Source organism: Erinaceus europaeus, chromosome 23, assembly GCF_950295315.1.
Source record: "Erinaceus europaeus chromosome 23, mEriEur2.1, whole genome shotgun sequence".
Taxonomy (NCBI): Eukaryota; Metazoa; Chordata; class Mammalia; order Eulipotyphla; family Erinaceidae; genus Erinaceus; species Erinaceus europaeus.
Genome location: NC_080184.1, coordinates 4,822,481 through 4,850,270, shown reverse-complemented (window position 1 = coordinate 4,850,270; position 27,790 = coordinate 4,822,481). Strand labels below are relative to the sequence as shown.

General features: G+C 42.6%; 1 protein-coding gene across 1 annotated transcript in view; it reads left to right on the top strand.

The window, feature by feature from the left end:
• The window catches only part of LOC103127989 (vomeronasal type-2 receptor 116-like), a 32,839-nt gene extending 5,049 nt beyond the window's left edge, over nt 1–27,790 (top strand). Inside the window, 6 exon segments of the mRNA XM_060182211.1 lie at nt 2,089–2,316; nt 4,162–4,282; nt 7,929–8,821; nt 16,609–16,669; nt 26,418–26,866; nt 27,530–27,790. Coding sequence (XP_060038194.1) covers nt 2,089–2,316; nt 4,162–4,282; nt 7,929–8,821; nt 16,609–16,669; nt 26,418–26,866; nt 27,530–27,790 — 2,013 coding nt within the window.

Genomic DNA, 27,790 nt, shown 5'->3' with positions numbered 1-27,790 from the left:
CAGAAATATAGACATCTTTGTGTTCACATAAATATCCTCAAGGCATGCAAAATTGAATGATTTCTCTCCTAGAATGCTGACTACTCTATATCAGACCTGTAATCTCCAGCTCTAGTGATTATATCAGGTTCTGTGTTTACTCTGTAAATCCTGACCTTATCCAAAGGATATAGGCATAGTTAGGGATATCAGATAAGGCCTCTGTTAGCTTGAAGGTCTTTTGACCTGTTATCTGGATCTACCTTGGGATTAGACAAACACCATAGAGGCTGGAGACGAAGCTAGAGTGACAGCAAAGAATTTCTGACATGTCTGGCATAATACCTGACTGTTAGTAATTTAAAAAAAAAGTTCATCAGAAAAGTAATAGGCATTGAATTGCAAGGGTCCGTAAAGAAATCAAGGGCTCTTCAATAGTGTTCTTACTGTGTATCCTTACAAAAAAGATTCTAATCACTTACAGAAAATGATTTCTTCTCAATTTAAAGGTGGGTTAACACATATAATTTTCTCTTTTGCTTTGAAACAGTTTTCAATATGTCTTATTGGAGAAGTTAGTGGTTTACAGTACAGTTGTCACATAAATACAATCTCTCATCTCCCCATGAGAGGCGGTTTGGTACCTGCAAGACACTCTCCGCCACCCGGAGGTCTTTGTTCCCACCATACACACACTAGGACACCAACTCCCCTTCCTCCATTTCTTCCCTTGTCTCCTAAGAAGATTTTGCTTTGGTGCAATAACTTTCCTGAAGACACGGGAAATGCTGGTTTCACAGATACTCAGCTTTCTATCTCCCCCAGACAGGTGAGGGCACACCACACCTCCACCAACTTATCATAATTCTGCATCAATGTCTATTGGATTCCCATCATCTCTCCTTCATCCTTTACAGAAGTTTTGTATCTAAAATGAACTAATAATAAAATTTTACCTTCTGCATCCCATAGTGACCCTGGGTCCCTACTCCCAGAGGGTTAAAGAACAGGGAAGCTATCAGGGCAGGGGATGGGATATGGTGACAAAAACTGTGTGGAGTTGTACCCCTCTTATCCTATGGTTCTTGAGAGTGTTTCATTTTTAGAAATAAAAATTTGAAATATATATATATATATATAAAACAGTAATGAATTTAGAATGCTGGCAATTCAATTGAGATTAGAAAAGAAGTGTAGAATAAATAATAGTGTAGAACTAAACTCAATAAATGTTTGGTAATAGGGTGAATTAACACTAAAGGGATAGAGGTAGAAAAGAAAAATCCCTAACTCTATTTTCTCTGTGTTATATTTTTTAATTTCAATAAATCTAATGGTTTCATAAAAAAATTCACAAATTTTCCTAGTCTTATTTAAGTCTTATCTCTGAATGAAACTATCTTATCTCTGAATGAAGGAAGCTATTTTGTCAGCATTAAATTGGTGTATTTTAAAGTAATAGAGATTATTTCGAAATATAAACAAAAGTTCCATAACAAATAACTCATGATAAAATATAGATCAGTAAAATATATCAAAACAATTTTATCATAAACTAAGACTTCTTTGAAGACTACAGTATGAGTCCCTTGCATATTTTTATTTAAAGCATGCAGAATTGTGGCAGATTGGGTTATGGTTCATTTCAGCATAGATAATACTATATATAGTGCATGTAGAATTTGTAAAGTGTCTATAGTGCCCCCTTTAGTGAGTGACCAGGTTTCATTGGTCTGTCTTGTACAAATGTCCATGTATAAACAAAACTATAGGAAACATTATAATTTAATTAATTGATTTCTAAATTTATTTTATGGCTAGAGAATTCATTTTTCTCATTGTGCCACTGACTGACAGCCATCCAGACAGCACTGAAATCTGGGACTGGTCAGTGGTTTATCCAGTAAAATGATGGAGTCACTGTGTAGGCACGGGTACCCAGCAATAACCCTAGTGACAATAAAATAAATAAGTAGTTAAGTAAATAAATAATAAACAACTATTATGACAAAGAACATTTAAATTTGGGGGAAGGATGTGTTGATAGGCATGGGACCTCAGTCTCTAATTTGAACACACTTTTCATTTATAAATTTACTTTTCCTCTAGCTTCACTTATTTCTCAGAAACATCCAGTTTACTAACAGCATTGGGGAACACATATCCTTGGAAGACCAAAGAAAGTCAGTAAAACAATACGATATCCTGAACACTGTGTCATTTCCTGCAGCTCATGGTTTCCTAGTTAAGGTGGGAGAGTTTGTCGTCAATGGTAAAAATAACCAAACTTTGGTCCTCAATAAAGAGGCCATAGAATGGCCTATTGAACTGGAAAAGGTACAGTAACATTTCATTTCTACTTATGGACATTATAGAAACATCTAAATAAAGTCTTAACATGAGATAGAGTGTTCACACTTCTGATTTATAACTAACATCATATTTACTGTGTAATGTACTGAGTGCATACTATTTTGATAGTCCTTCACAATTTTTAAATTTTAGATAAAGCTTACACCACTTATTTTTATTTTTATATAAAAGATAGAGAAGGCAAAAGGGCAGTCTTCTTCTTCTAGCGTTTGCTCTTCTTCCGTAGCCAGTCAACAGTGTCAGGTTGAGCCTGATGTAAAGTTTTGAGACCTCCTTTGAATCTGGAGAGGTGGCAGTCATTGACTATGTGGGTCATAGTCTGTCTGTAGCCGCAGGGGCAGTTCGGGTCGTCTCTGGCTCCCCAGCGATGGAACATAGTGGCGCACCGGCCATGGCCTGTTCGATAGCGATTGAGGAGGGCCCGATCATAACATGTTAGGTCAAAGCCGGGTGGACGCTTGCAGGGGTCTGTGATGAGGTGTTTGTTCTTTACCTCAGCTGACTGCCAACTCTGTTTCCAAGAGTCTGGAACAGAGAAGTTCAGTGTAGGCGTAGGGGACCAGATTGGGTGACGAGACGTCAAGCGTTGGACAGGGTGGGCGAAGATATCCACGCATATTGGCAGGTCCGGTCGAGCGTAGACGTGGGAAATGAACTTAGATGATGCCGCATCCCGACGAATATCTGGTGGGGCGATGTTGCTAAGAACTGGCAGCCATGGAACCGGGGTGGAACGGATGGTTCCAGAAATGATCCTCATGGAGGAATATAATTTGGAATCGACCAAGTGGACATGGGGGCTATGAAACCATCCTGGGGCACAGTATTCTGCAGTGGAATAGCATAATGCCAGAGAGGATGATTGTAGTGTGGAAGCGCTCGCGCCCCATGAGGGCAGTGATAAAGGATGACAAAACAACATGCTATCCAAGTCAGAAATGTCACTGGCCTTTCTTATATTTTAAATGCTTACTTACATTATGTAAGGGGGACGTGTTAGGTTTAGCTGTAATGCCAGCAAAACGTAGACTGATACTTGACTCCTACTGCATTGGAGAGAGTTACCATGTTCTACTATCTCTCTCTGTCTCTCTACTTGGAAAAATCAGCTTTGAGTGGTGAAGTCTGGGTAATGACAAAGAACCAATGAAGTATTACTACTTTTTCTTCTTAAGGTCAGCAGAGGCAGTATAACAGGGTAAGGGGTTAAGAGGAGAACCATCAAGAAATATAAGCAAAGTCCCAGATATTTCAGAACTGGAAGAAATAAATATTTTAAGGAGAATGGGGAAAGTTCTATGCAGTCTTAGAGTTTGAGAAGGAAGTAGATAATTATGATCACCAACTTATTTGGGAGCTTGGTTTACTTTGAAAATCCTGTGGTTAGAATTGACAATATTATACTAGACGTCACCATGACTTAAGTCATTTAATGCTATTTACTATTTATTTACTGACATGACTAGATAATTCTGATCCATCTAGCCTATGCCATACATAGATATTTCCCCCCAAAATAATGTGTATGTGATCAACAACAACAAAATGTTCAGCGTCACTAATTATCAGAGTAATGAAAATCAAAAGCTTTGATTTTCTGATCTTTCCTGGCAATTATGAAATGAATACTAAGAATTCCAGCTAGCTCTACAAGATGGAGTTTTGGACATCAGTTCTATAATATATATATATTTCACAATACTGGACCTCATGCCACTCTTAAAGTCTTGTAGATGATATATTTGTGATATCTGTTTATACCACAATACAAAAGGAATGTTCTGACAGACTTTCTCTTTTCTACCTTAGCCTCCCATATCTGTGTGTACACAGAAGTGTGGTCCAGGATTCAAGAAAGTTATACAGGCTAAGGCAATCTGCTGCTTTGAATGTGTCTTTTGTCTGACAGGGGAGATTACAAATACACAAGGTAGGAAAACTTATCAGTGCTCACTTGTACTCAGAGACCTGAATTACTTCAATGAAAAGCAAAAGTTGGATATTGGCTTCTATTACATCAGTGGACTCCACTAATCATAGCATGTGCACTTAGCCAGGTGCACCACCGCCTGGCCCCCAGCATCCCACAAATTGCTTAAAGCTTTATTTCACTATTTTAACTTTCTTTTTAAAAATATTTATTTATTCCCTTTTGTTGCCCTCATTTTTTTATTATTGTAGTAATTCTTCTTGTTGTTATTGATGTTGTCATTGTTGGACAAGAGAGAGAGAAATGGAGAGAGGAGGGAAAGACAGAGAAGGGGAGAGAAAGATAGACATCTGCAGACCTGCTTCACCGCCTGTGAAGTGACACCCCCTCCCTGCAGGTGGGGAGCCTGGGTCTCAAACCAGGATCCTTGAGCCCTATTTTAACTTTCATCTGATTTTTGCTATTCACTTAGTGAAAAGGGCCTGTATACTTGAACGTTTTATATTCTATTTATTTATTTTATGAACTTTATTTACTTATTGGGTAGAAATGGTCAGAAATCGAGAGGGGGGACTGGCAATAGTGCAGTGGGATAAGCGCACATGGTGCAAAGTGCAAGGCACCTGTAAGGATCCCAGTTTGAGCCCCCAGCTCCCCACCTGTAGGTAGGGAGGGTCACTTCACAAGTGGTGAAGTACATCTGCATGTGTTTATCTTTCTCTCCCCTTCTCTGTCTTCCCTATCTCTCTTGATTTCTCTCTGTCCAATCCAACAGCAGTGGCAGCAATAACATTAACAAGGGCAACAAAATGGAAAAAATGGCCTCCAGGATAAGTGGATTCATAGTACAGGCAATAACCCTGGAAGCAGAAAAAAAAAAGAGAAAGAAATAGAGAGGGAAGGAGGTGATAGAGAGTGAAAGAGACAGAGCAGAGAGACAACTACAGCCCTGCTTCACCACTTCAAAGCTTTCTCCCTGCAGGTGTGGACTGGGGGCTTGAACCCAGGTCTTTGTAGACTGCAATGTGTGTGCTTAACCAGGTGCACCACCACTGACCTCTATATTTTATTTACTTTAATGAGAGAGATGCCAAGAGAAAGACAGATATAGAAAGAGACCAACCATAAAGACAACAATGAGATCATTTGACTCCTCTGAGACTGTCATATATCAGAAAAAGCTGCAGCAACAGATACTGGAGGCATTGTGAGGACAAAGGAACCCTCCTGCGCTGCTGGTGGGAATGTAACTTGGTCCAACTTCTGTGGAAAGAGCAGTGTGGAGAACTCTCACAAGGTTAGAAATACCCTATGACCCTGCAATTCATCTCCTGGAGATATACCCTAAGAAACCAAACATACCCACTCAAAAAGAACTGTGTCTACCTATGTTCATAGCAATTTGTAATAGCTAAAAACTGGAAGCAACCCAGGTGTCCAACAACACATGAGTGGCTGAGCAATTTGTGGTCTATTACACAATGGAATATTACTCAGCTATTAAAAATGATTTCTCCATTTTCAGTCCATCTTGGATAGAGCTTGAAGAAATCATGTTAAGTGAGATAAGTCAGAAACAGAAAGATGAATATAGGATGATCTCACTCACAGGCAGAAGTTGAAAAACAAGATGAGAAGAGAAAACACTAAGCAGAACTTGGATTGGAGTTGGTGTATTGCACAAAAGTAAAAGATTCTAGGGTGGTGGGTGCAGGGGAGAATACAGATCCTAGAAAAGATGATGGAGGACCTAGTGGGGGTTGTATCGCTATGTGGAAAGCTGAGAACTATTCTTCATGTATAAGCTATTGTATTCACTGTCAAATGTAAAACATTAATCCCCCCCAAAAGAAAAAAGTGAAAAGAAGAAGGAGGAGGAGGAGGAGGAGGAGGAGAAGAAAGAAAGGGATCAAGCAGAGCCCTAATCAATTCTGGCTTGTGGTGATGTTGAGGATTGAACCTTTGATCTCAGAGAATGAGACATGAAACCTTTTTGCAAACCATAGTGATACCTCTCTAGGCCCAATATTTCCACTGAATCAGTTTTTTCCCCCTCCAGCATCATTGCTGGGGCTCAGTGCTATCCACTGCTTCTGGAAGCCACATATCCCCCCATTTTATTGGCTAGGACAGAGAGAAATTGAGAGAGGAGGGGAAGATAGAGACAGAGAGAGGAAGATAATACACCTTGGGAAGCATTCCCCCGACAGGTGGTTAGCCAGGGGCTCCATTCGGGATTCTTGCATGGATTCTTGGACTTGGTACAATGTATGCTTAATTCAGTTCACCACTGCCCAGCCCCCTCCATTAAATCATTAACTCTTTAATTCTTACTTTAATTTTACTGTTCTATTAATAAGAAGGTCTTTTCTCACTGAGCTTATTCCAAAATATGATTTTTCTTTTTTTAATTTCCCCTTTTTTAATTGCCCTTTTTATTGTTGTAGTAGTAGTTGTTGTTGTTATTGATGTCGTCTTCATTGTATAGGACAGAGAAAAATAGAGAGAGGAGGGGAAGACAGAGAGGGGGAGAGAAAGACAGACACCTGCAGACCTGCTTCACTGCCTGAAGTGACTCCCCTGCAGGTGGGAAGCCAGAGGCTTGAACGGGGATCCTTACTCTGGTCCTTGTGCTTTGTGCCACATGGACTTTAACCCGCTGACCCTGTTAAAATCTGATTTTTCACTGCTGTGAAACAACATCATTCTCTACCACGTGTACTTCCATGTGCTGTTTTAATGTCTCTGAGTATTATGACGTTGCACGGCCTAGTCAGAAGTTTGCCCACCATATGTGGTTGTTATGAGTAGTAAGGCTTCCCTCCTCAGAGAGTTTTCCTACCATCCCAACAAATCTCCCTAAGGGGCTGCATTTTCAATTAGAGGATCAAAGTACAACAAATGTCTTACTATGCCCAAGGATCCGGTTTTGAAAACTCAGTCCCCATAAACAGTGGGGACACCTCACAAGAAGTGAAGCAGGTCTGCAGGTATCTGTCTTTGTCTCTTTCTTTCCATCCCCACTGGCCCTCTCAGTTTCTCTCTGCCTTATTGGAAAAATAAAGAAAAAAAAATAAAGACTGCTACTAACTTCATTCTTGTACTGAGGCTATTGGGCTACGTGAACCCCACATCTTTAAACATTACTGATTTGTATAAAGGGAAGATTTTATCTCTCATCAGAATATTCAAGAAGAACTGTGATACATTTTTTTTTCTGCAGAAAAATATTTTCTCAGAGATTTAGGATGCTTCTTTCTCTTTTTCAGCTTTTGTGTGAATAATAAAAATGAGAACTCTAATTAAATCATAAAAGCATTTTAACTCAGAGAATTTCGAGGTTGTCTATTACAAACCAGTGTTGAATGTAAAGAACTATTATACAGAATCCATGTCAAAGATAAATCACATAACCAGAGGATTAGACAACCTAGACCTGCCTTAGACTGAAATTCCTTTTGGAATGTGCCAGTCTTATATTTAAACATTTCTCTAGGATCAAGAATAGGAAATCTTATCTTGGTGTATCTATTGTGTGCATCTGAAGGAGTCATTATAGATAATGGATTGGAAGGTAATCAACTCTAAAATTATTTAAAAAAAATAAATGTTGTGAATAAATACAATTCTTTGCTTATCTCTCTAGATGCACAAGACTGTAGCCAGTGCTCAGACCAAGAATATTCAAACCAAGAGAGAACTCACTGTCTCTCCAAGCTGGTGACCTCCTTGTCCATTGAAGATTCCTTGGGGATGGCTCTGGCCTGCACAGCTTTGTGCTTCTCTGTGCTCACAGCTGGGGTTTTGTGGGTCTTTGTGAAGCACCAAGACACTCCCATAGTCAAGGCCAATAACAGGACTCTCAGCTACATCCTGCTCATCTCCCTCCTCCTCTGCTTCCTCTGCTCCTTTCTCTTCATTGGGCATCCACACCCAGTCACCTGCATCCTCCAGCAAATCACATTTGGACTTGTGTTTACTGTGGCTTTTTCCACTGTGTTGGCAAAAACCATTGTTGTACTATTGGCATTCAAATCCATGAAGCCGGGAAGAACCATGAGGTGGCTGTTGGCATGAGGGGCTTCTAACTATGTCATTCCCATCTGCACTCTTGTCCAAGTGGTTATCTGTGGCATGTGGCTGGGACTGTCTCCCCCCTTCATTGATGTAGACACAGGCTCTGAGCCCAGGCACCTGGTCATTCTGTGTGACAAGGGCTAAGTCACTGTGTTCTACTGTGTTCTGGGCTACCTGGGCTTCTTGGCCCTGGTAAGCTTTTCCTTGTCCTACCTTGTCCGCAACCTGCCTGATGCCTTCAATGAAGCCAAGTTCTTGACCTTCAGCATGCTGGTGTTCTGCAGCATCTGGGTCACCTTTCTGCCTGTCTACCACAGTGCCCAGGGCAAGCTCATGGTGGCCTTGGAGATCTTCTCCATCTTGGCCTCCAGTGCTGGTCTCCTAGTGTGCATCTTTGCTCCCAAGTGTTACATTATTCTGATCAGACCTGACAAGAACTCTTTGAAACATCTAAGGAATAAAATGGACCCCAGGAGAAATGCATATTCTTAGGTTTTTATCCCATGTGTCTGTCACAGTTACCAAATTTTTACAAATCAATCTGATTTTCCATTTCAAAAGTATCATGTGACTGAGATGACCTTAGTGAGAACTATGTGTTGATGAGCAACCCTTAGAATAGTCCAAATGTGTTGTTCATTGAAAAACTGCAATAATGGGGGTCAGGCTATTGCGCATCAGGTTAAGCACACATGGTGCAAAGTGCAAGGACTGGCCTAAGGATCCTAGTTCAAGCCCCTGGCTCCACACCTGCAGGGAAGTTCCTTCACAGGCAGTGAAGCAGGTCTACAGGTGTCTGTCTTTCTCTTCCCCTCTCTGTTTTCCCCTCCTCTCTCCATTTTTCTCTGTCCTATCCAACAACAAATGACATCATAAACAACAATAATAATCACAACAAGGCTACAACAACAAGGGCAACAAAAGGGGGAAAATGGCCTCCAGGAGCAGTGTATTCATGGTGCAGGCTCTGAGTCCCAGCAATAACCCTGGAGGAAAAAAAAAAAGAAAAAAGAAAAACCACAATACTAAAACATTAATCTTCCAATAAAGAGTAAATAAAAGAAAGAAAAACAGAAATACAAGCTTTGTGGCCTACATGATGAATACATGACACTGTCCACAACCCGTTGGCTTCCCAGCTTCTGCACATCTGCTTGCTTCCTGTTTGTCATGACTCACTTCCTGCCATTCTAGCCCCATTTTATCCCACTACTACCACCTTTCAAATGCCTATGGGCCCCACTGTTGTCCCATCCATACTGCTGCTCAGTCTACAGCCAGTGGCATGAACAACCTTCACTCATGACCCCAACTTCACCATCACCTGTGGTCACTTGTGGTGCTGGATACTGGTCATTCTTGACTAGGTCTGCGGGCTGATGCTCTGGGTCCCCCACCCCGCCTCCGGCCACAGGTATTGAGGGTCAAAAGGAGTCCTCTGGGAGTTCTGGGGTAACTGCTTGTCAGGGGTGATGGGCTTGGAGAAATGAGAATCACAGTCATTCAGTTCTGGGAGAGGCCTCAGAAAGGTGGGTGACTCATTTATTGAAGGAAAAAACAAGTATATATATCCCAATCTTGGGGAGAAGGTTGAGGTAACCATTAACCCAAACACAGAGTAAGACAATACATAGTCAAATTTTGACTTACAGGCTATTCGATCACACGTAAAAAGTTACCACACAAGGCTCGGTCACAAGTTTTACAATGTACATTTTTCTGGAGGTAAGTTGCAGGCACTTTAGGGCAGCAGGGCAGGGAAGGGGGGCAGCTGAGCAAACAGATGTTTTCTGGCAGTTTTCAAGTTAAACACACACAGGAATCCATGGCTTTTAATTAAAGAAGGAAATTGGGGAGGTGGCATGTGTAGAAAGGCACCCATGTCCACAGGTCCAGCCATCATAAATTCTAGAGAAAAGGGGGTACCTGCCATATCTCATCCCCGGGGGGACGGTCTGGGGTCAGACCCACTCAGACCTCTGGAAACTATGGTCTGTACTTGCCGGGACAGTGGGCTCATCTTTCAACGCAGGTCTGCTAGTCTTCCCACTGTCTTCTGCTGCCCACATGATTTTCTTTTTTAAAGCAATATCATTCATCTATTTTACTTTCTTCCACTGACACCAGAGTTATTGCTGGAGCTCAGCACAAGAACTATGAATCCACTGCTACTCCTGGTGACATTTTAAAAAAATATTTTCATTGGAAAGGACAAAACAATATTGAGAGAGGAAGTAAACATCCAGAGGAAGACAGAAAGATACACAACTAGAGATCTGCTTTGGTACTTGTGAAGCATCCCTGCTGCAGATGGAGAAAGAGGGTTCGAATTGGGGTCCATACACATGTCAGGATGCATGCTTAAAACACCATGAGCAAATCATATCATCTGAAATATTTTTGTCTTTAGGTTCCTGATTATTTAATTTTTTGTTCTGCTTTATATCTTAATGCTTTTTCAACCACCATGTTCCAGATGCTACCATGATGTCAACTGGACTTCCCTGGGCAGATGACCTCACCAATGTGTCCTAGAGACCCACCTCCCCAGAGCCCTGCCCAACTAGGGAAAGACAGAAACAGGCTGGGAGTATGGATAAACCTGCTAATGTCCATGTTCATTTGAGAAGCAATCACAGAAGCCAGACCTTCCACCTTCTACCTGCCATAATGATGCTAGGTTCATGCTCACAGAGGGATAAAGATTAGGGAAGTTTTCAAGGGAGGAGATGGGATAGGGAGTTCTCGTGGTGGGAACTATGTGGAGTTATGCCCCTCTTATCCTATGGTCTTGTTAATATTTCCATTTTATAAATAAAAATAAAAAAACACCACTGTCCAGTCCCAATGTTCACCTATTTTTAAACTAAGTCACTGTGTGAAATTGCTCCTAAGAAATCATAAAGTTTCATAAACACAAGAATTAACTCAAAATCATGGTCCCCAGAAATTGTTGATGGCAAACTAATTTTCTATGTTCTATTTATTGATAGAAAAGTATTGTAGATGCTTATATTTGACAAAATATATGCTACATTTTAAAAAAATTTTCTCCTCCCTTTAGAGTTTTTAAAATTATCTTTATTTATTGGAAGAAGAAAGCCAGAAACTGAGAGGGAAGGAGAGTGCTAGAGAGACAGAGAGACACCTGCAGTTCTGCTTCACCACTCATGAAGCTTTCCCCCTGCAGGAAGGGTCCTTGCACATTGTAACCTGTGTCCTCAACCAGATGCTCCACAACCCACTCCCCTATAGAGTTTTTTGTGTTAATGTTACTTTAAAATAGATTGGGGGATGAATGGGGCTGTGAGGGTTCTCAGTGTGTGAAGTGTCCATTTTACCATGTATGGGATTCTCCCTGTTAGTCACTCCCAGAATGTAGGGAACCATGAGTGACCCCAAGGGAGCTCCATGGACGGTGGGTGGAGTTGGTTTTGACATCTCTTACTCTGTTTCTCTCAATATAGATCTAGCTGTCCCCTCCCCCCCCACGGAATGTATGGTTCCCATTTACAAGTTGTCCTAGCTACATATAATGGTCTGTTCACAAAGCTTTTCATGAACCATCACTATGCAACAGTTGTGAAATGCTCTCTGTATCATAACGTTTCCATGAGTGTCCAGAACTGATTGCAAAGCCTGCATTACTTAGTGGTTGACTGCTTTTTGGTTATGACTTTTCATCTGTCTTCCTACTCACTTTCAGAAGTCAGAAAGTACTTTATCGGCTTTACTGTGAAGTTAACGGTTTAGAGTACAGTGGTTGCCACATGGGTAATTTCCCATATCATCTTCATAGGTTTCTGCAGAACACTCGTACCACCCCTAGCTTAAGTCCTTTAGCAGTATCATGTACTGAAACACCCCTTCCCCTCAATCTCCTCCTCATATAAAACAAGAGAATATGAAGGCCTGCATTTTCTTTCTTTTTTCCCCTTTTGTTGCCCTTGTTGTCTTTTTATTGCTGTAGTTATTATTGTTGTTGCTATTGTTGTCATCATTGTTAGAACAGAAAGAAATGGAGAGAGGAGGGGAAGACAGATACAGGGAGAGAAAGACACCTGCAGACCTGCTTCACTGTCTGTGAAGCGACTCCCCTGCAGGTGGGGAGCCCGAGGGCTTGAACCAGGATCCTTACACTGGTCCTTGCTTTGTGCCACATGCGCTTAACCTGCTGCATGTGCTACTGCCCAACTCCAGCCTGTATTTTCTTATCTGTAATGTGTGAGTGAGTGAGGTGCAAGTGTTGGACTTTTTTTTTTTTTTTTGCCTCCAGGGTTATTGCTGAGGCTTGGTGCCTGCACTATGAATCGACTACTCCTAGAGGCCATTTTCCTCATTTCTGTTGCACTTGTTATTGTTGTTGTTGTCATTGTTGCCATTGCTGCTGTTGTTGCTGGATAGGACAGAGAGAAATCCAGAGAGGAAGGGAAGACAGAGATGGGGAGAGAAAGACAGACACCTGCAGACCTGCTTCACCACTTGTGAAGTGACCTCCTTGCAGATGGTGAGCAGGGGGCTCAAACCAGCATCCTTATGCCGGTCTTTTGGCTTGGTGCCATGTGTGCTTAACCCACTGCACTACTGCTTGGACTTTTTTCACTATATATACATATTTTCCTTTTATTGAGAACTTAATTATATATATATATATATATATATATATATATATATATATATATATAGAGAGAGAGAGAGAGAGAGAGAGAGATGGGTAAAATTTCTCATGTTGTGGGAGTCAGGCAGTAGTGCAACAGGTTAAGCGCACATGGAGTGAAGCACAAGAACCAGCCCCCAGCTCCCCACCTGCAGGGGAGTCGTTTCACAGGCAGTGAAGCAGGTCTGCTTGCTGGTGTCTGTCTTCTCTCCCCCTCTCTGTCTTCTGCTCCTCTCTCCATTTCTCTCTGTCCTGTATAACAATGATGCCATCAATAACAACAGCAATAATAACTACAACAACAATAAAAAACAAGGGCAACAAAAGGGAAAAGAAATAAAATATAAAAAACAAAAAAATTCTCACCTCACCATGTTTAGTGATATAAGCCATAAACATCATTCATTTCATAGATAAATTTCTTAGTTCAGAGAGAAATTGAGATAGTGGCAGGGAGATAGAGAGATGTCGTTAAAGTTCGGGGGCGCCAGTAGGCCGGGCTAGCTTCATGGCAGTAGACAGAGACTCGCGGACACATGGCTGGCAGAGAAACTGTATTTCTTTATTCAGGAGCAATGATTCAAAAACTAACCTAAATTAATCACCACACAGATCTGTCCTCCATATTTCTCCTCCTGCTGCAGCGGCAGGAACCCAGGAAGTACGTAGGATAGGGGGCAGGGAGAAGGGAGTAGTGAGAAAACTAGCAAGGGCTAAACCAAATATCCTGGCGGGGGAGTGAGACCAAACCAATGTGAAGCATAGCAACAATTCCCCCTTTTCTTTTTAACTAAATGACCGTAGTATCAGGAGTGTGGGGGTGAACAGAAACCTATAGCATACAGGCATTTTCAAAAAAGAAACTGGCATAAACATGGAGGAACATGTAAGCAAGCAACAAGAACCAGTGTGCTGCCAAGGGAAGGCCTGAGGGGGGCGTTTTTGCCTCTGTGGGCAAGACTTTATCAGCTAAAATACATTTCCTGCCTCTGGGGGCTTCTTTTGCCTCTGGGGGGCGTTACTTGCCTCGACGGGCGTTACCTATCATGGGGCGGGGCTATGGCCTAGAGTCCCAAGGCAGCTGGCTGCAGTCAGTCTTTGAGAAACCCAGCAGCATAAAGGGAAGCTGCTAGTTTTGTGCAAAGTGTCCAAGAGGTGTACCAGTGAGTCCGATAGAAGTGCCAGTTGAAAGCAGATGTCCACCGAAGAATTGCCAGGAGGTGAATTGTTGTATGTCTGTCTCGATGGGGAATGTCAGCTATTGGAATTCCGCTTTTCTGTAGAGAACTTGACAGCTGCAATTCACTTACTTATGAAACAAAACTTGTAGCAGGTTAATTTACCACAATTGATAACTCTACTACAATTAGAAGTCTTTTTTAGTATTATTTTAAGGTTTTTTTAAAGTTTAAACAATAAAATGTGGAAAGGTAAACAGAAGAACCATGGGAAAAAAGCCTCAGGCATGAGAATCATTAAATAACCATTCTGTAATCTACCATTTCTAATTGAGAAGGTAATCGAGAGTTTTACATATCAAAAGTCTATTTAACCTTTTGTTACACCCATGGAGGCACACCCTAGGTGTGCGCGGGTTTTTTTTTTAGACCAACTTAGTTAAAATATATTGATTTTAAACTAATTTTTACCTCAGACTTTAAATGTATGTTAATTTTACATTTATAAGAACTATGTTGAAAACCTTTTTCATCTAACTCTGTCTGGTAGGAATATAGCCTTAAAGTTACATTTTTAAACTTAAAGTTAATGTCTACCAAACCTTAAACACACACATAAACATGGTCGTTAATACACAAGGAGAGAAACCTTTGTTACTAAGACATGTCATTTTAAACACGAATTTAGATCTGTATTGTCTTAGCCGTTTGGGGAATGCGTTGTCTAGCAGTGGCCTCTTGCACAACTTCAGCTCCAGGAATTATAGGTTGCGATCTCTGCAGGGATGTCTGAGTATTCTAGCTTTTCTGACTTCAGAGCCGAGTTGGGGATCTCGGCCAGGGGGCCCAGTCCCGGCAGGGAGCCCGCAGTCTCCAGGTGGTCCAGTATCTGCCCAGACTTCATAGCAGGAGGGCGGGTGGTCCAGCAGTGCAGAAACCAAGGGCCGAGGTGCCCCGAAGTGGCAGCTAGGATGGGCTGCAGCCCTGCCCGCCATGTCTGCTGCCCTGCTCCCAGTGGCCGAGCAGTGTGGAGGGAGCGCATGCCCAACGACCATGTCACGTGGCAGCGAGCTGGCTTCTGTGGGTGGGCGGCAGGCAGAAACCAGAGAGAAATGTTCCAGAAACACAGAAACAGTCTTGTGAAGAAAGGACACAGGCCTTTGGAAACCTCTTCACAAGCAGAAAAGCATCCCATAGTAGATTCACTTATCTGGGGGTTGTGCAGGTTAGGTACCATGTGGAGCGCCATATGTTGTTAAAGTTTGGGGGCCCCAGTAGGCCAGGCTAGGTTCGTGGTGGTAGACAGAGACAGTTCTCTGCCCAGGCAGTTACACACGGCTGGGCAGAGAAGCTGTATTTCTTTATTCAGGAGCAACGATTCAAAAACTAACCTAAACTAATCACCACACAGATCCGTCCTCCATCTTTCTCCTCCTGTGGCAGCAGCAGGAACCCAGGAAGTACGTAGGATAGGGGGCAGGTAGAAGGGAGTAGCGCAAAACTAGCAAGGGCTAAACCAAATCTCCCAGCGGGGGAGTGAGACCAAACCAATGTGAATTATAGCAACAGAGAGAGAGAAAGAAAGAAAAAAACCTGCAGCATTGCTTTACTACTGGTGAAACTTCTCTTCTGCAAATGGCAGCCAAGGGATTGAACCCAGGTCCCAGAGCAAATGGGGGGGGGGTGGCACTATGTGTAAGCTTGGTAGAGCTTAGGGAAAACCACTCCCCCATCCTTGGGAGAAGGACTGGAAAGACACCCCCTTGTTAGCCTCTCTCACAAGAGATGAGCAAAGGGGAAAAATGTCTCTCAGACTCAGTTTCCCCTTATCAGACTCTCACTGAAACAGAGATCTCACTGTTTCTCTCCACTTACTGCAGGCCATATGGATGCTTGATTTAAGCTTAGTTTACTCAAAATTCACCTTGCCTTCTGATCACAAAGGAAAACACACCTTATCACACACTCGTAACAGTGCCTTTTGATGTCCTTAAATTTACATCAAACCTTGCTTATCTTCTCTCTATCTCACCTTAACTGGTTCAACCCCTATTCTCCTCTCAAACCCCTTTGGGTAATTAAATGTCTGCATCAGGATACTAATTATCTTGACCTTTATGTATCTGCATCAATTCTTGTCATACCAGCCCCCTACCATAGGGGCAAGCTGACCTTTAAGAAACCTGTAATTTCTGATGTATTTGAAAAATGTTCTTTGTCTGCATCCCTATATAAACCCGAGCCTACCCCCAAATAAACGAGAGTGTTCCAATTCTCCCCAGTGTCTCTTGTCTATATTGCGGAGTCCTTGAATGAGCGAGGGAGAACCGGTTAGCTTACCTTCGTGGCTGAGTGTCAACCCGCGTAAGTGCTGGCAGGGGGCACTGCCAAGCCCCCCGAATTTATCTTGCCACACACTTAGCCACATTCACCTCTCCTCTCCTGCATCCCTGCTGGCTATGAAGAGGCCTGGAGGCTCTTGCATTGGGACCTGCACTTGTTGGGGTTCCTCCTGGCAGTTGTGCTGCCCCTGACCCACTGCTGCCCCCTCCAAGCCTGGGCCTGGGGACAGGGGACTCTTGAGATGCCGTTATCAGTCTCCCCTGTCCTTTGGGAGCCAGGCAGTGATAATGGAGCCCTCTCTCTGCCCTCCTACAGCGGTCTTTGATAGAGGTCTTGGCTAGAATCTCATTTATGTTCAAAATGAAGGTGTGAGTGAGTCCGGGTTTTGAGGGAGAGTGACTTTGTTTTGTGACTGAGGCAAGCCCATCTAATTTTTTTAAAACAGTATATCCTTTTTCAAGGGGCAGGGTGGTAGCACACCAGGTTAAGTGCACAAAGTAAGAAGTCCAAGGACCAGCACAAGGATCCTGGTTAGTGCCCCTGTCTCCCCACCTGCAGGGAGGCTCGCTTTATAAAAGTTGAGGCAGGTCTGCAGGTGTATTTTTTCTCCCCCTCTCTGTATTCCCCTCCTTTCTCATTTTCCCTCTGTCCTATCCAACAACAACAGCAGCAACACCAACAGCAATAGCAACAACAACAACACCAGCAATGGAAAAAAATAGATGGCCTGTTTCTAGGTTCCATCACCTGCACCACCTTCAACCAGAGCTGAGCAGTACTTGGTAAAAAAAGAAAGAAGAAGAAATAAAGGAAAGAAAGAAGGAAGTAAGGAAGGAAGGAGGAAAGAAAGAATGAAATAAAGAAAAAAAGGTGTCTTTCAGATCAGTGGATTCATAGTGCAGTCACCAAACCCCAGTGATAACCCGAGAGGCAAAAAAATTATATATATATATGTATATATATACATATATATATATATTATTGAGCCATCAATACTTTCTTTTAAAAATTTAATTGTATTTATTTATTAATGAGAATGATAGGAGAAGAGAGAGAAAGAACCATACATCACTCCGGCATGTGCGCTGCTGGGGATCGAACTCAGTACCTCATGCTTGGGAGTCTACATGATTTATCCACTGTGTCACCTCCCAGACTACAAAATGTATTGTATTTAAGGGCACCTTTTATTGTTTCTTTCAGAGGAGCTTTATTTATTTGTTTTCATGAGAGAGGGGACCAGACTTTTTTTTTTCTATCCACTTATTTTGTAACTTTATTTTTCCAGTCACATTAAAAAAAACATGCAAAGGTCAAAAATTTTTTTGCTGCTGGGACTTCATTCCTGAGCAACTCCATTGCACCCACCCTCTCTCGATATAGACATATGTTTGTATAACTTATTTATTTACTTATTTTAGCAGATAATTACTCACCTATACATTAAAGTTGTCCTCTACTTTTAACCTTGGACTGTGGAGCCGCAGTAAACAATTTTTCTTTCAATCACTTATAGAAACAGAGAAAGAGACAGAGAGATATATATAGAGAGAGAGGGAGAAAGAGAGAGAGAGAGAAGCTGAGACATTGCAGCAGTACATCACCACTCCACTGGTTGTGAAGCTTCTTCTTCATTTTTTAAAGCTAAAGGACAGGCATAAGGATCTGGGTTGAAGCCCCGGCTCTCCACCTACAGGGGGTTCACTTCACAGGTGGTGAAACAGGTCTGAAGGTGTCTATCTTTCTCTTCCCCTCTCTGTCTTCCCCTACCCTCTTGATTTCTCTCTGTCCTAACCACCAGCAACGACAATAGATGTAACAACAGCGATGTAACAGCAAGGGCAACAAAAGGGAAAAAAATGGCCTCCAGGATCAGTGGATTTCTGGTGTAGGCATCAGCCCCATCGATAACCCTGGAGGAAAATATATAAAATCCTCAATAAAATTGAGAAAAAAGTAAAAATATTTTCATTTCTTCGTAGTCTACTATAGTAGTGATTAATTTATTTAGAATAATCTAAATATAGGTATAGGTAGTACTTCAATGAAACCTTTATAACTATGAAGGAAAAAAAAGCATTAGTGATTCCATGAAAAGTCTGTCATTGCTTGCAATACCTAATAGTTACATTACAATAATTGAAATTCACTAAATCTCTACAATAGTTTTATTTCATAACTTTCTAGCTACCTGTAAGAGGTGCTTAAAAAACCTAATTTATAACTTGTCTTACTATTTAAAGTAGTACTGAAAGCATTAAAAATACTAATTCTGGTACTGTTGGTAACTGAAAATTTGTAAGACGTGTTTGGATTTATATGTTAATTATCTTTTCAGCCACCAGGTTCATGATGCTAGCATGATGCAGAGCAGACTTCCCTGGACAGACAACCCCACCAATGTGTACTGGAGCTCACTTCCCCAGAGCCCTTCCCCACTAGGGAAAGAGAGAGGCAGACTGGAAGCATGGATCGACCACTCAATACCCATGTTCATTGAGACGGGAAGCAATTACAGAAGCCAGACCTTCCACCTTCTGCATCCCACAATGACCTTGGGTCCATACTCCCAGCGGGATAAAGAATTGGAATGCTAACATGGGAGGGGATGGGATACGGAGATCTGGTGGCAGGAATTGTGTGAAGTTGTACCCCCTTTATCCTATGATTTTTGTCAATGTTTCCTTTTTATAAACAAAAAAAATAAAAAGAAGGGGTGAAAATCATCAAGAAGATGGGTGACCACGTCACTAACCTCCTCAGCCTGGAGGGGCCCACAGGGTGGGTTGGGCGAGTATCTCTTTGAAAGTCTTACCCTCAAGCATGACTAGGAGACTCTGGAGCCCCCAACCCCCCCAGCCTTGTGTCTGAGGCTTCATTTGGAGCCTCTCCCTGCTCCTGGGAGGCAGCTCTTCTGCCACTCTGGAACCCTCTCTCCAAGCCTTGGACCAGATGGAAACAAGAAAGCTTTTTGCAACAGCAAAAAACAAACAAACTGAGTCCATCCAATGAATGGATCGTTCTCTGAACGGTGCCAAGGATCTCCAGTGCTGGCTTCAGTCTTTCTCTTGCAGGCTAGAGTGTAACAGATGCAAAGTTTTTGTCAAAACTGCTGGAGTTACTAAAAAAAAAAAGTGATTAGGCCTCTTTTGGAAAATATGTACATCTGTCACTTATACTATATAGGCAGTAAAACATGATAATTAGGGCATACAGATTTGGGAATCACAAGGACTATAGTTCCTGGAGTACAGGTCAAGTCTGGCTTTTTAAAACATTTTTTTTTTATCCTCAATTAAAAAACATGTCTGGGGATTCAGGCGGTAGAGCAGCGGGTTAAGTGCACTTCTCCCAAAGCGCAAGGACCTGCTAAGGATCCCGGTTCAGACCCCTGGATCCCCACCTGCAGGGGAGTTGCTTCACAGGTGGTAAAGCAGGTCTGCAGGTGTCTGTCTTTCTCTCCCCCTCTCTGTCTTCCCCTCCTCTCTCTATTTCTTTCTGTCCTATCTAACAACGAAGACATTAATAAAAATAATAACTACAACAACAAAAAAAAACAAGGGCAACAAAAGGGAATAAATAAATATTTAAAAATTAAAAATCATGTCTGGAGAGCTGGATTTCTTTTCTTCTCAGAGTTCAATTTTTTAAATTTTTTAATCTTTATTTATTTGTTGGAGAGAGACTGTCAGAAATTGAGAGAGAAGGGGTAGTTAGAGAGGAAGAGAGTCAGAGAGACACCTGCAGCACTGCTTCACCATTTGCAAAGCTTTCTCCCTGCAGGTGGGAACTGGGGGCTCAAACCTGGATATTTGTGCATTGTAACATGTGTGCTCAACCTGGTGTGCCACCACTCAAACCCTCCCACCCCCCAATAATTCTTAGAAAAGGACATTATAGTCAATGTTTTTAGAGTACAAGGGTTGTTAGTGACTGCCAAGCAATAAAGACAGTATAAATCTCTATTTACTTTTAATATAATAAGCAGAAATTTATTGTTGGAAACCTTCTGATTTCTAGTGGTCTACAAACAGAGAGAGAGAGAGATCATTCAATTATGAGTGAGCTTTAGATGTTTATGTTTGACTTTAAAAGGTGCACATATGGGAGTCTGGCGGTAGTGCAGTGGGTTAAGCGCACATGGCTTGAAGTGCAAGGATGGGCATAAGGATCCTGGTTTGAGCCCCTGGCTCCCCACCTGCAGGGAGTCACTTCAGAAGCAGTGAAGCAGGTCTGCAAGTGTCTGTCTTTCTCTACCCCACTCTGTCTTCCCCATCTCTCTCCATTTCTCTCTGTCCTATTCAACAGCAATGACATCAACAATAATAACTACAACAACAATACAAACAAGGGCAACAAAATGGAAATAAATAAATAAATAAATAAATATAAAAAGTGTACATATTCCCTTAATATGTGTATACTTGACATAGCTGTATTCAAAGCTACCCAATAAGCAGAGGGACAAAGGGTTCCACATGAGAGATTAGGTAGAAAGGTCACACAGACATATTCAGCAGAGACATTTGGCAGAAGCCCACTGTGGGACACATCCCCTATTTTCTCCCCCAATAAAATGATCCAAAGTCATATATACCTACAACTGAAAAGCACAAATCATTATTAATAAGGTATATAAATGAAAGCATGACTTTTTAAAAAATATAGACCTTTAAATTTTTTTGAAAGCTTTTTTTTATTGGATGAAACAGAAAGAAATTGAGAGGGAGGACAGAGAGAAGTAGAGACAGACAAAGAGAGACTCTTGCAGCCCTCTTTCACCACTCTTGAAGCAGGTGGAGGTCAGGGACTTGAACTTGGATCCTTTTGTATGGTAATATGGGCACTGACGTCATGATATAGTCACTTAAAACATGATACAGTCATTGAAATTTCAGTTATACCTGATGTTTCATTTCAGTGAAAATACTATGATTATTAGAGTATCTAAAAATATAACTGCACCAAATTAAAAGACTCTAGCGTGGAAGGAAGGGTTCAGGTCCTGCAACATGATGCCAGAGGAGGACTTAGTGGGGGTTGAATTGTTCTGTGGAAAACTGGGACATGTTATGCATGTACAAACTATTGTATTTTACTGTTGACTGTAAACCATCAATCCCCCCAAAAAGAAAATTTTAATACACACACACACACACACACACACACACACACATATGTATATATATATAAACAAAATCTACTGTGAAATTTATGTGAATGGGATGGAATTCATTAATTACTTTTGAAAAGTGAAATGACGCAGAGATTTCACTCCTAGGTGCAAACATAATGGACACACACACTAGCAGAGATCTTTATTGAAGTTTGACTACAACAGTTTAAAATTGGAAACAAGAGAGATGCATATTAAAAGGTGAATGCGCTCAATTTCAGATTACTATAATGAAAATATTGCTTCCCCATAAATGAAGTGCTACTGTTATGATGTATACATGAAAGGTTATCCTTTCTGATGGTAGTCAGATCTTATGGTATCACAGTATTGCATGCTTTTATTCATGTGAAGACACCACACCAAATCATTCCACTGGAATGGAATAGAAAATAGAAATCAGGTGCAGGGTGGTGGTGCATATGGGTTAAGTGCATATGGATTGAAGCACAAGGATGGGCGTAAGGATTCCAGTTCGAGCCCCCGGCTCCCCACCTGCAGGGGTGTCGCTTCACAGGCAGTGAAGAAGGGCTGAAGGTGTCTATCTCTCTCTCCCCTCTCTGTCTTCTGCTCCTCTCTCCATTTCTATCTGTCCTATCTAACAGCAATACTACCACTAATAACAATAATGATAACAGCAAGGATAAACAAGGACAACAAAAGAGGGAACAGTGGCTTTCAGGAGCAGTGGATTTGTGGTGCAGGCACCTAGCCCCAGTGATAACTCTGGAGACAAAAAAGAAAAGAAAGAAAGAAAAGAAAAAAAAAAAACATCAGCTGAATAGTATCGGTGCTAATTTGGTATGATTGTTTAATAGCTAAAGATGTTTTGGAATTTTGTGGAGGTGACAGGTGCACACTTTTTGAAAACACTAACTGCCACTTAATTGTTCACATCGTTTCTTTACACAAAATCAGAAAATCATTTACTTAAGAGTTACAGCCTAATCCAACCATCTCTTTAATCCTTTTGTTTCTTTGTTGATTTTCTGCTTAGTTGATCTGTCTAAGTGTGAGAGTGGGGTGTTGAAATCTACTATTACTATTGATGTAATATTTAATAATGTATTTTTGTAGCTCTTTCAGTAAGTGTTTGATGTCTTTAGATGGGCCCTCATTTGTGGGAACACACCCTAGGCTCATAAGTCACTTCCTCATCACTCTGGTATGAGAACGCTTCCGGCCACTAATCTTCTGAGAATAACCTCAACGGTTGTACTTCTCGGAAATCACTTCAGCAAAACCACACCTTCTTTCCCTTTGCAAAATAAGATAATCCTGCCTGCCAAAATTCCGCCCTCCAAAAATTCCTTTAAATATCAATACCCAGCACATAATAAACGAAGAACTGCTTGACAGACTTCCCTGCTGCGTCTGAGTGTCCTTTTGGGCTGGGGGGCCAGTGGCAGCGACCTTCTTCCCCCGGGGGTCAGGGACTGAGAGCCGAGGGTCCTGACAGGTGGCGCCCAACGTGGGGCAAGAGACAGACTTCACCGGGGGTAAGTAAATTGGCCAGGCGACAGGAGGTCGCAGATTGGGGCGCTGGTCACTCCCGATAACTCTTCATTCTTGCACTTTCTCTCTCCACTTTGGCAATTCATGAAAGAATTGACCTTGTCAGTGCAACTGATGGGTTCTGGCCAGAGCTACTCTCTGGTGAATCCTGAAGGCCTGACTTGTGACATTCCAGTAGTGGCAGCCAGACAGGCAATTGCCCCTTCTTGACTGAATGAATGCCTTTTTATGAATGCCTTTGTACATGTTGTGTGCCTCACAGTCATTGGGCTCTCAACCTGTGTGTCCGTGGAGTCGTCTCAGCTCAGTGGAGATTCTCCACAGTGTTGAGAACGAGGTTGGGGTTTATACGGCCACTCCTAAGCTAAGACTCCTTAAGGTCCCATGAGGGGCCCGGCCAGGCGAGCACAGTTGATTGTCTGTCACGCCCCGGGTGCCAGTTCTTTTTCACTCCCTATTCCTGATTCCTATACCCCCCTAGGGAGACTGTGGACCCCCTTTGGCCTCCTTCCTGATGATAGGTTAGAACAGATACTTTCCCCCCTCAGGTCTCCCCTTTTATTCCTTTTTGTTTTACTTGGTTGCCTTGTCTTAATATCCTTTCTCATATATTTCCTCTTCTTTTTCTTCTGATTCTGCCATGGGCACAATTTCATCTAAAGGACAGGATCCCTCCCTCCCTCAAGGCTCTCAAGTACATGCTCAAGAGCCGTGGAATTGAGCTTTCTGATCGCCATGCCCTTCAATCATGGGAGACCGTTTTAAGGGCCGCCCCATGGATCAAGGGGGCCAATCCCTTTTCTTGGGACACTTGGGACCGTTGTTAAAAAGAGGGAAGTCGAATATGGAGAAGAGCCTCCCTTGGAAGTCCCTGTCACTTTGTCTGCCCTTAAGGCTTGCTTTCCTCCCTTGGAGAAAGTAGCAGCAATGGGACCCACCCCTGACCCTGACTCTCATAGTCCGGACTCATGCGTAGATCCTCCCCCTAAGGACCCATCCCCCGGCCTGCTCAGGGATTATCTCGATCCGGTAGATATCAAGGATCAGATAGCCCAAGATATTTTTGGAGGAAACAACCCTCCTCATCCAGATCTGCCAGCCCCAATCCAATTGACCCCACCTCTACCCGCCCCATATCAGTTTTTTTTTTTTTTTAATTTTTTATTTAAGAAAGGATTAGTGAACAAAAGCATAAGGTAGGAGGGGTACAAGTCCACACAATTCCCACCACCCGATCCCCATAACCCACTCCCTCCCATGGTAGCTTTCCCATTCTCTATCCCTCTGGGAGCATGGACCCAGGGTCGTTGAGGGTTGCAGAAGGTAGAAGGTCTGGCTTCTGTAGTTGCTTCCCCGCTGAATATGGGCGTTGACTGGTCGGTCCATACCCCCAGGCTGCCTCTCTCTTTCCCTAGTAGGGTGTGTCTCTGGGGAAGCTGAGCTCCAGGACACATTGGTGGGGTCTTCAATCCTGGGAAGCCTAGCCAGCATCCTGGTGGCATCTGGAACCTGGTGATTGAAAAGAGAGTTAACATATGAAGCCAAACAATTTGTTGAGCAATCATGGATCCCAAGCTTGGAATAGTGGAGAGGAAGTGTTAGGGAGGTACTCACTGCAAACTCTAGTGTAATCCTGCTTTCAGGTATATATTTTGCAGTAGTTTATGGATACGTGTGCACATAAGCTCTCTCTCACAGAAACTGGTGTATATCTAGGTTATGGGACTTTGTTAGAAAGTGAACTACCTGAGATGAAATTAGAGTGTACTATTAAAGGAAAGATCTCACCCGAGTAATGAAGCTGAAGGGTTGTCATTCCACACGTGAAGTCTCTGGATACAGTCTGAGGTGAAGCATGTTGAGATGGCAATCGTTGCTTTGGTTAGGTTGTGATCGGCGGATGCAATATTATTTGGTTTGGATTGGGAGATGTATACGGGAAAGTGGGCCCTATCCAAGGGTTCCAGGACTGGGGGAAGTAGGGGCTCTATAGTGAAGATGTGAGGTTCCTGCTGTCTTAGGGTTCAAAAAGACAATCAATAGTTAATATTATCATCACATTATTTGTTAATTGGGTTAACTTTGAAAAGTCCTTTTGTTATGGTTTGCTGTACAGTACCCAGTATCTTGTATATAGCTGTGCTATTGGAAGCTTCTAATCTACTTGGTCTAGGCTTTTGAGAGAGTCGTATATCAAATACATAGCCTATATATTAAAAAGATTCAGTTTGTGTTTTGAGAAACTTTGAGACATACAATTGATTTCCCCCTCTCATATTAATTAACTACTGATTTATATGTCTACATTTTGCTAGGAGTGTACATAAACACCATTCCCACCACCAAAGGACTGTGACCCATCCCTCCCGCCCACTCCCACCCCCCACTGGCCCAGGAAGCTACATGTCTACCCCTCACCACTGGGTTTTTACTTTGGTGCCCTACTTACAATTTGATCAGGTCCTGCTTTTAGTTTCCCTTTCAGATCTTCTAAGTCAGCTTCTGTTGATGAATGGGATCATCCCATACTCATCTTTATCTTTCAGGCTACTTTAAGAGAATAGAACAAACACTACAATCATTTATCTGGAACCTGAAAACACCTAGAATTGCCAAAACCATCTTAAGGAAAAGAAACAGAAATGGAGACATCACACTCCCAGACCTTAAACTATATTATAAAGCCATCATCATCAAAACAGCATGGTACTGGAACAAAAATAGGCACACAGACCAGTGGAACAGAATTGAAAGCCCAGAAGTAAATCCCAACACCTATGGGCATCTAATCTTTGATAAGGGGGCCCAAAGGATTAAATGGAAAAAGGAGGCTCTCTTCAATAAATGGTGCTGGGAAAACTGGGTTGAAACATGCAGAAGAATGAAATTGAACCACTTTATCTCACCAGAAACAAAAATCAACTCCAAATGGATCAAAGACCTAGATGTCAGACCAGAAACAATCAAATACTTAGAGGAAAACATTGGTAAAACACTTTCCCACCTACACCTCAAGGACATCTTTGATGAATCAAACCCAATTGCAAGGAAGACCAAAGCAGAAACAAACCAATGGGACTACATCAAATTGAAAAGCTTCTGCACATCCAAAGAAACTATTAAACAAACAGAGAGACCCATATCAGTTTTATCCTGTCAACCTTAATCCAAATCCGGCTTGACCCGCAGCTTGGTATCTGTGGGAGCCGAAAAATCTTAAGGATTTGAAAGAGGCTGTCTTGAAAAACGGCCCTAACTCGCCTTGGGCAGAAATGATCCTTCAGAGTCTGGCACATCAACCCTGTACTGCTCAGGACTGGTGTACCATCTGCAAGGTGGTCTTGTCGGGGTCACAATACATTAAATGGTGTTCCCTCTTTAAAGAGGAGTGCCACATGCAGGCTGAGAGAAACCTAGCAGCCCAACCAGCAATTCCCTTAACATTTGGCCAGCTCTCGGGAATGGCAGATCAATGGAGTACAGGGCCCCAGAAGGCCGCCCTCCCTGACCCCTACCGTGGTCAGATTCGACACCTAGCCTTATCGGCCTGGAGACAATTGGCTGAAGGTCCCATGGACCTTCACATCTCAGGAATCAATCAGAAAAGCAGAGAAGATTTAGCTACTTTTATTGATAGGGTAGAAAAAATTATGCAGAGGAAATTCCCTCACCCCCCCCCCCCCCGGCTCTCCGAGACCAGTTTGTCAAAATGTTGGTGTGGGAAGGAATGAATGCAGATCATAAAATGGCCTGTTCAGGGCTTAAAAATAAGTCCATGGAAAAATGGATAGTGACCACCAGGGATATAGGGAGCCACAGGCAACAGTCAGAATTTCTTGCCACTGCCCTGAGAGGACAGACAGAGGCCCTCGCAGCTGCTCTCACCCGAGCTTTTCCAGCTGCCTCTCAAGTCCCGCCCCATATGAATAGGGGAAGGTGCTTCCAATGTGGAGAAGAGGGCCACTTTAAGAGGGAGTGCCCTAAAGGCAAGGTTTGGCTGCCAAGCTCCAGGCCCCCCTCCACACCATGCCCAAGGTGCAGGAAAGGGTTTCACTGGAAGACAGAGTGCCGATCCAAATACAATAAAGATGGAAAGGCTTTAAATTTCATGGGGGGCTGCCCTCAGCCCTGTTAAACCAAGAGGGACCCCGACAGCACCAGGCTCACTGGACCATCCCCATAGTTCTGGGATCAGGCCCAAAATGGCTATTAAGATAGGAGGAAAATGGTTTAATTGCCTGGTAGGTATAGGAGCAGACAGGACGCTCTTCTTAAAGGCCAAGGAGATTCCCTCCTCTTAGCCTATTAGACAGGGGCCTGTCATTCATGGTGTAGGGGGGGACATAACATCATGGGAGTTGGAGACCAACCTTGATTGGGAAGATGAGGAGAACAACCGAGGCCGGGTCCGCCCCCTCATCGCTAAAGGTCTCTCGGCCAACCTGTTAGGACAAGACATTCTGGGGGAGGCCCTCGCCTGCATCACCATGGGAGCCAGTGTTAATTACTTCAGGAGACAGTGTAGCCTTAACCAACCCGATGGTAGACACCCCCAACTCTGA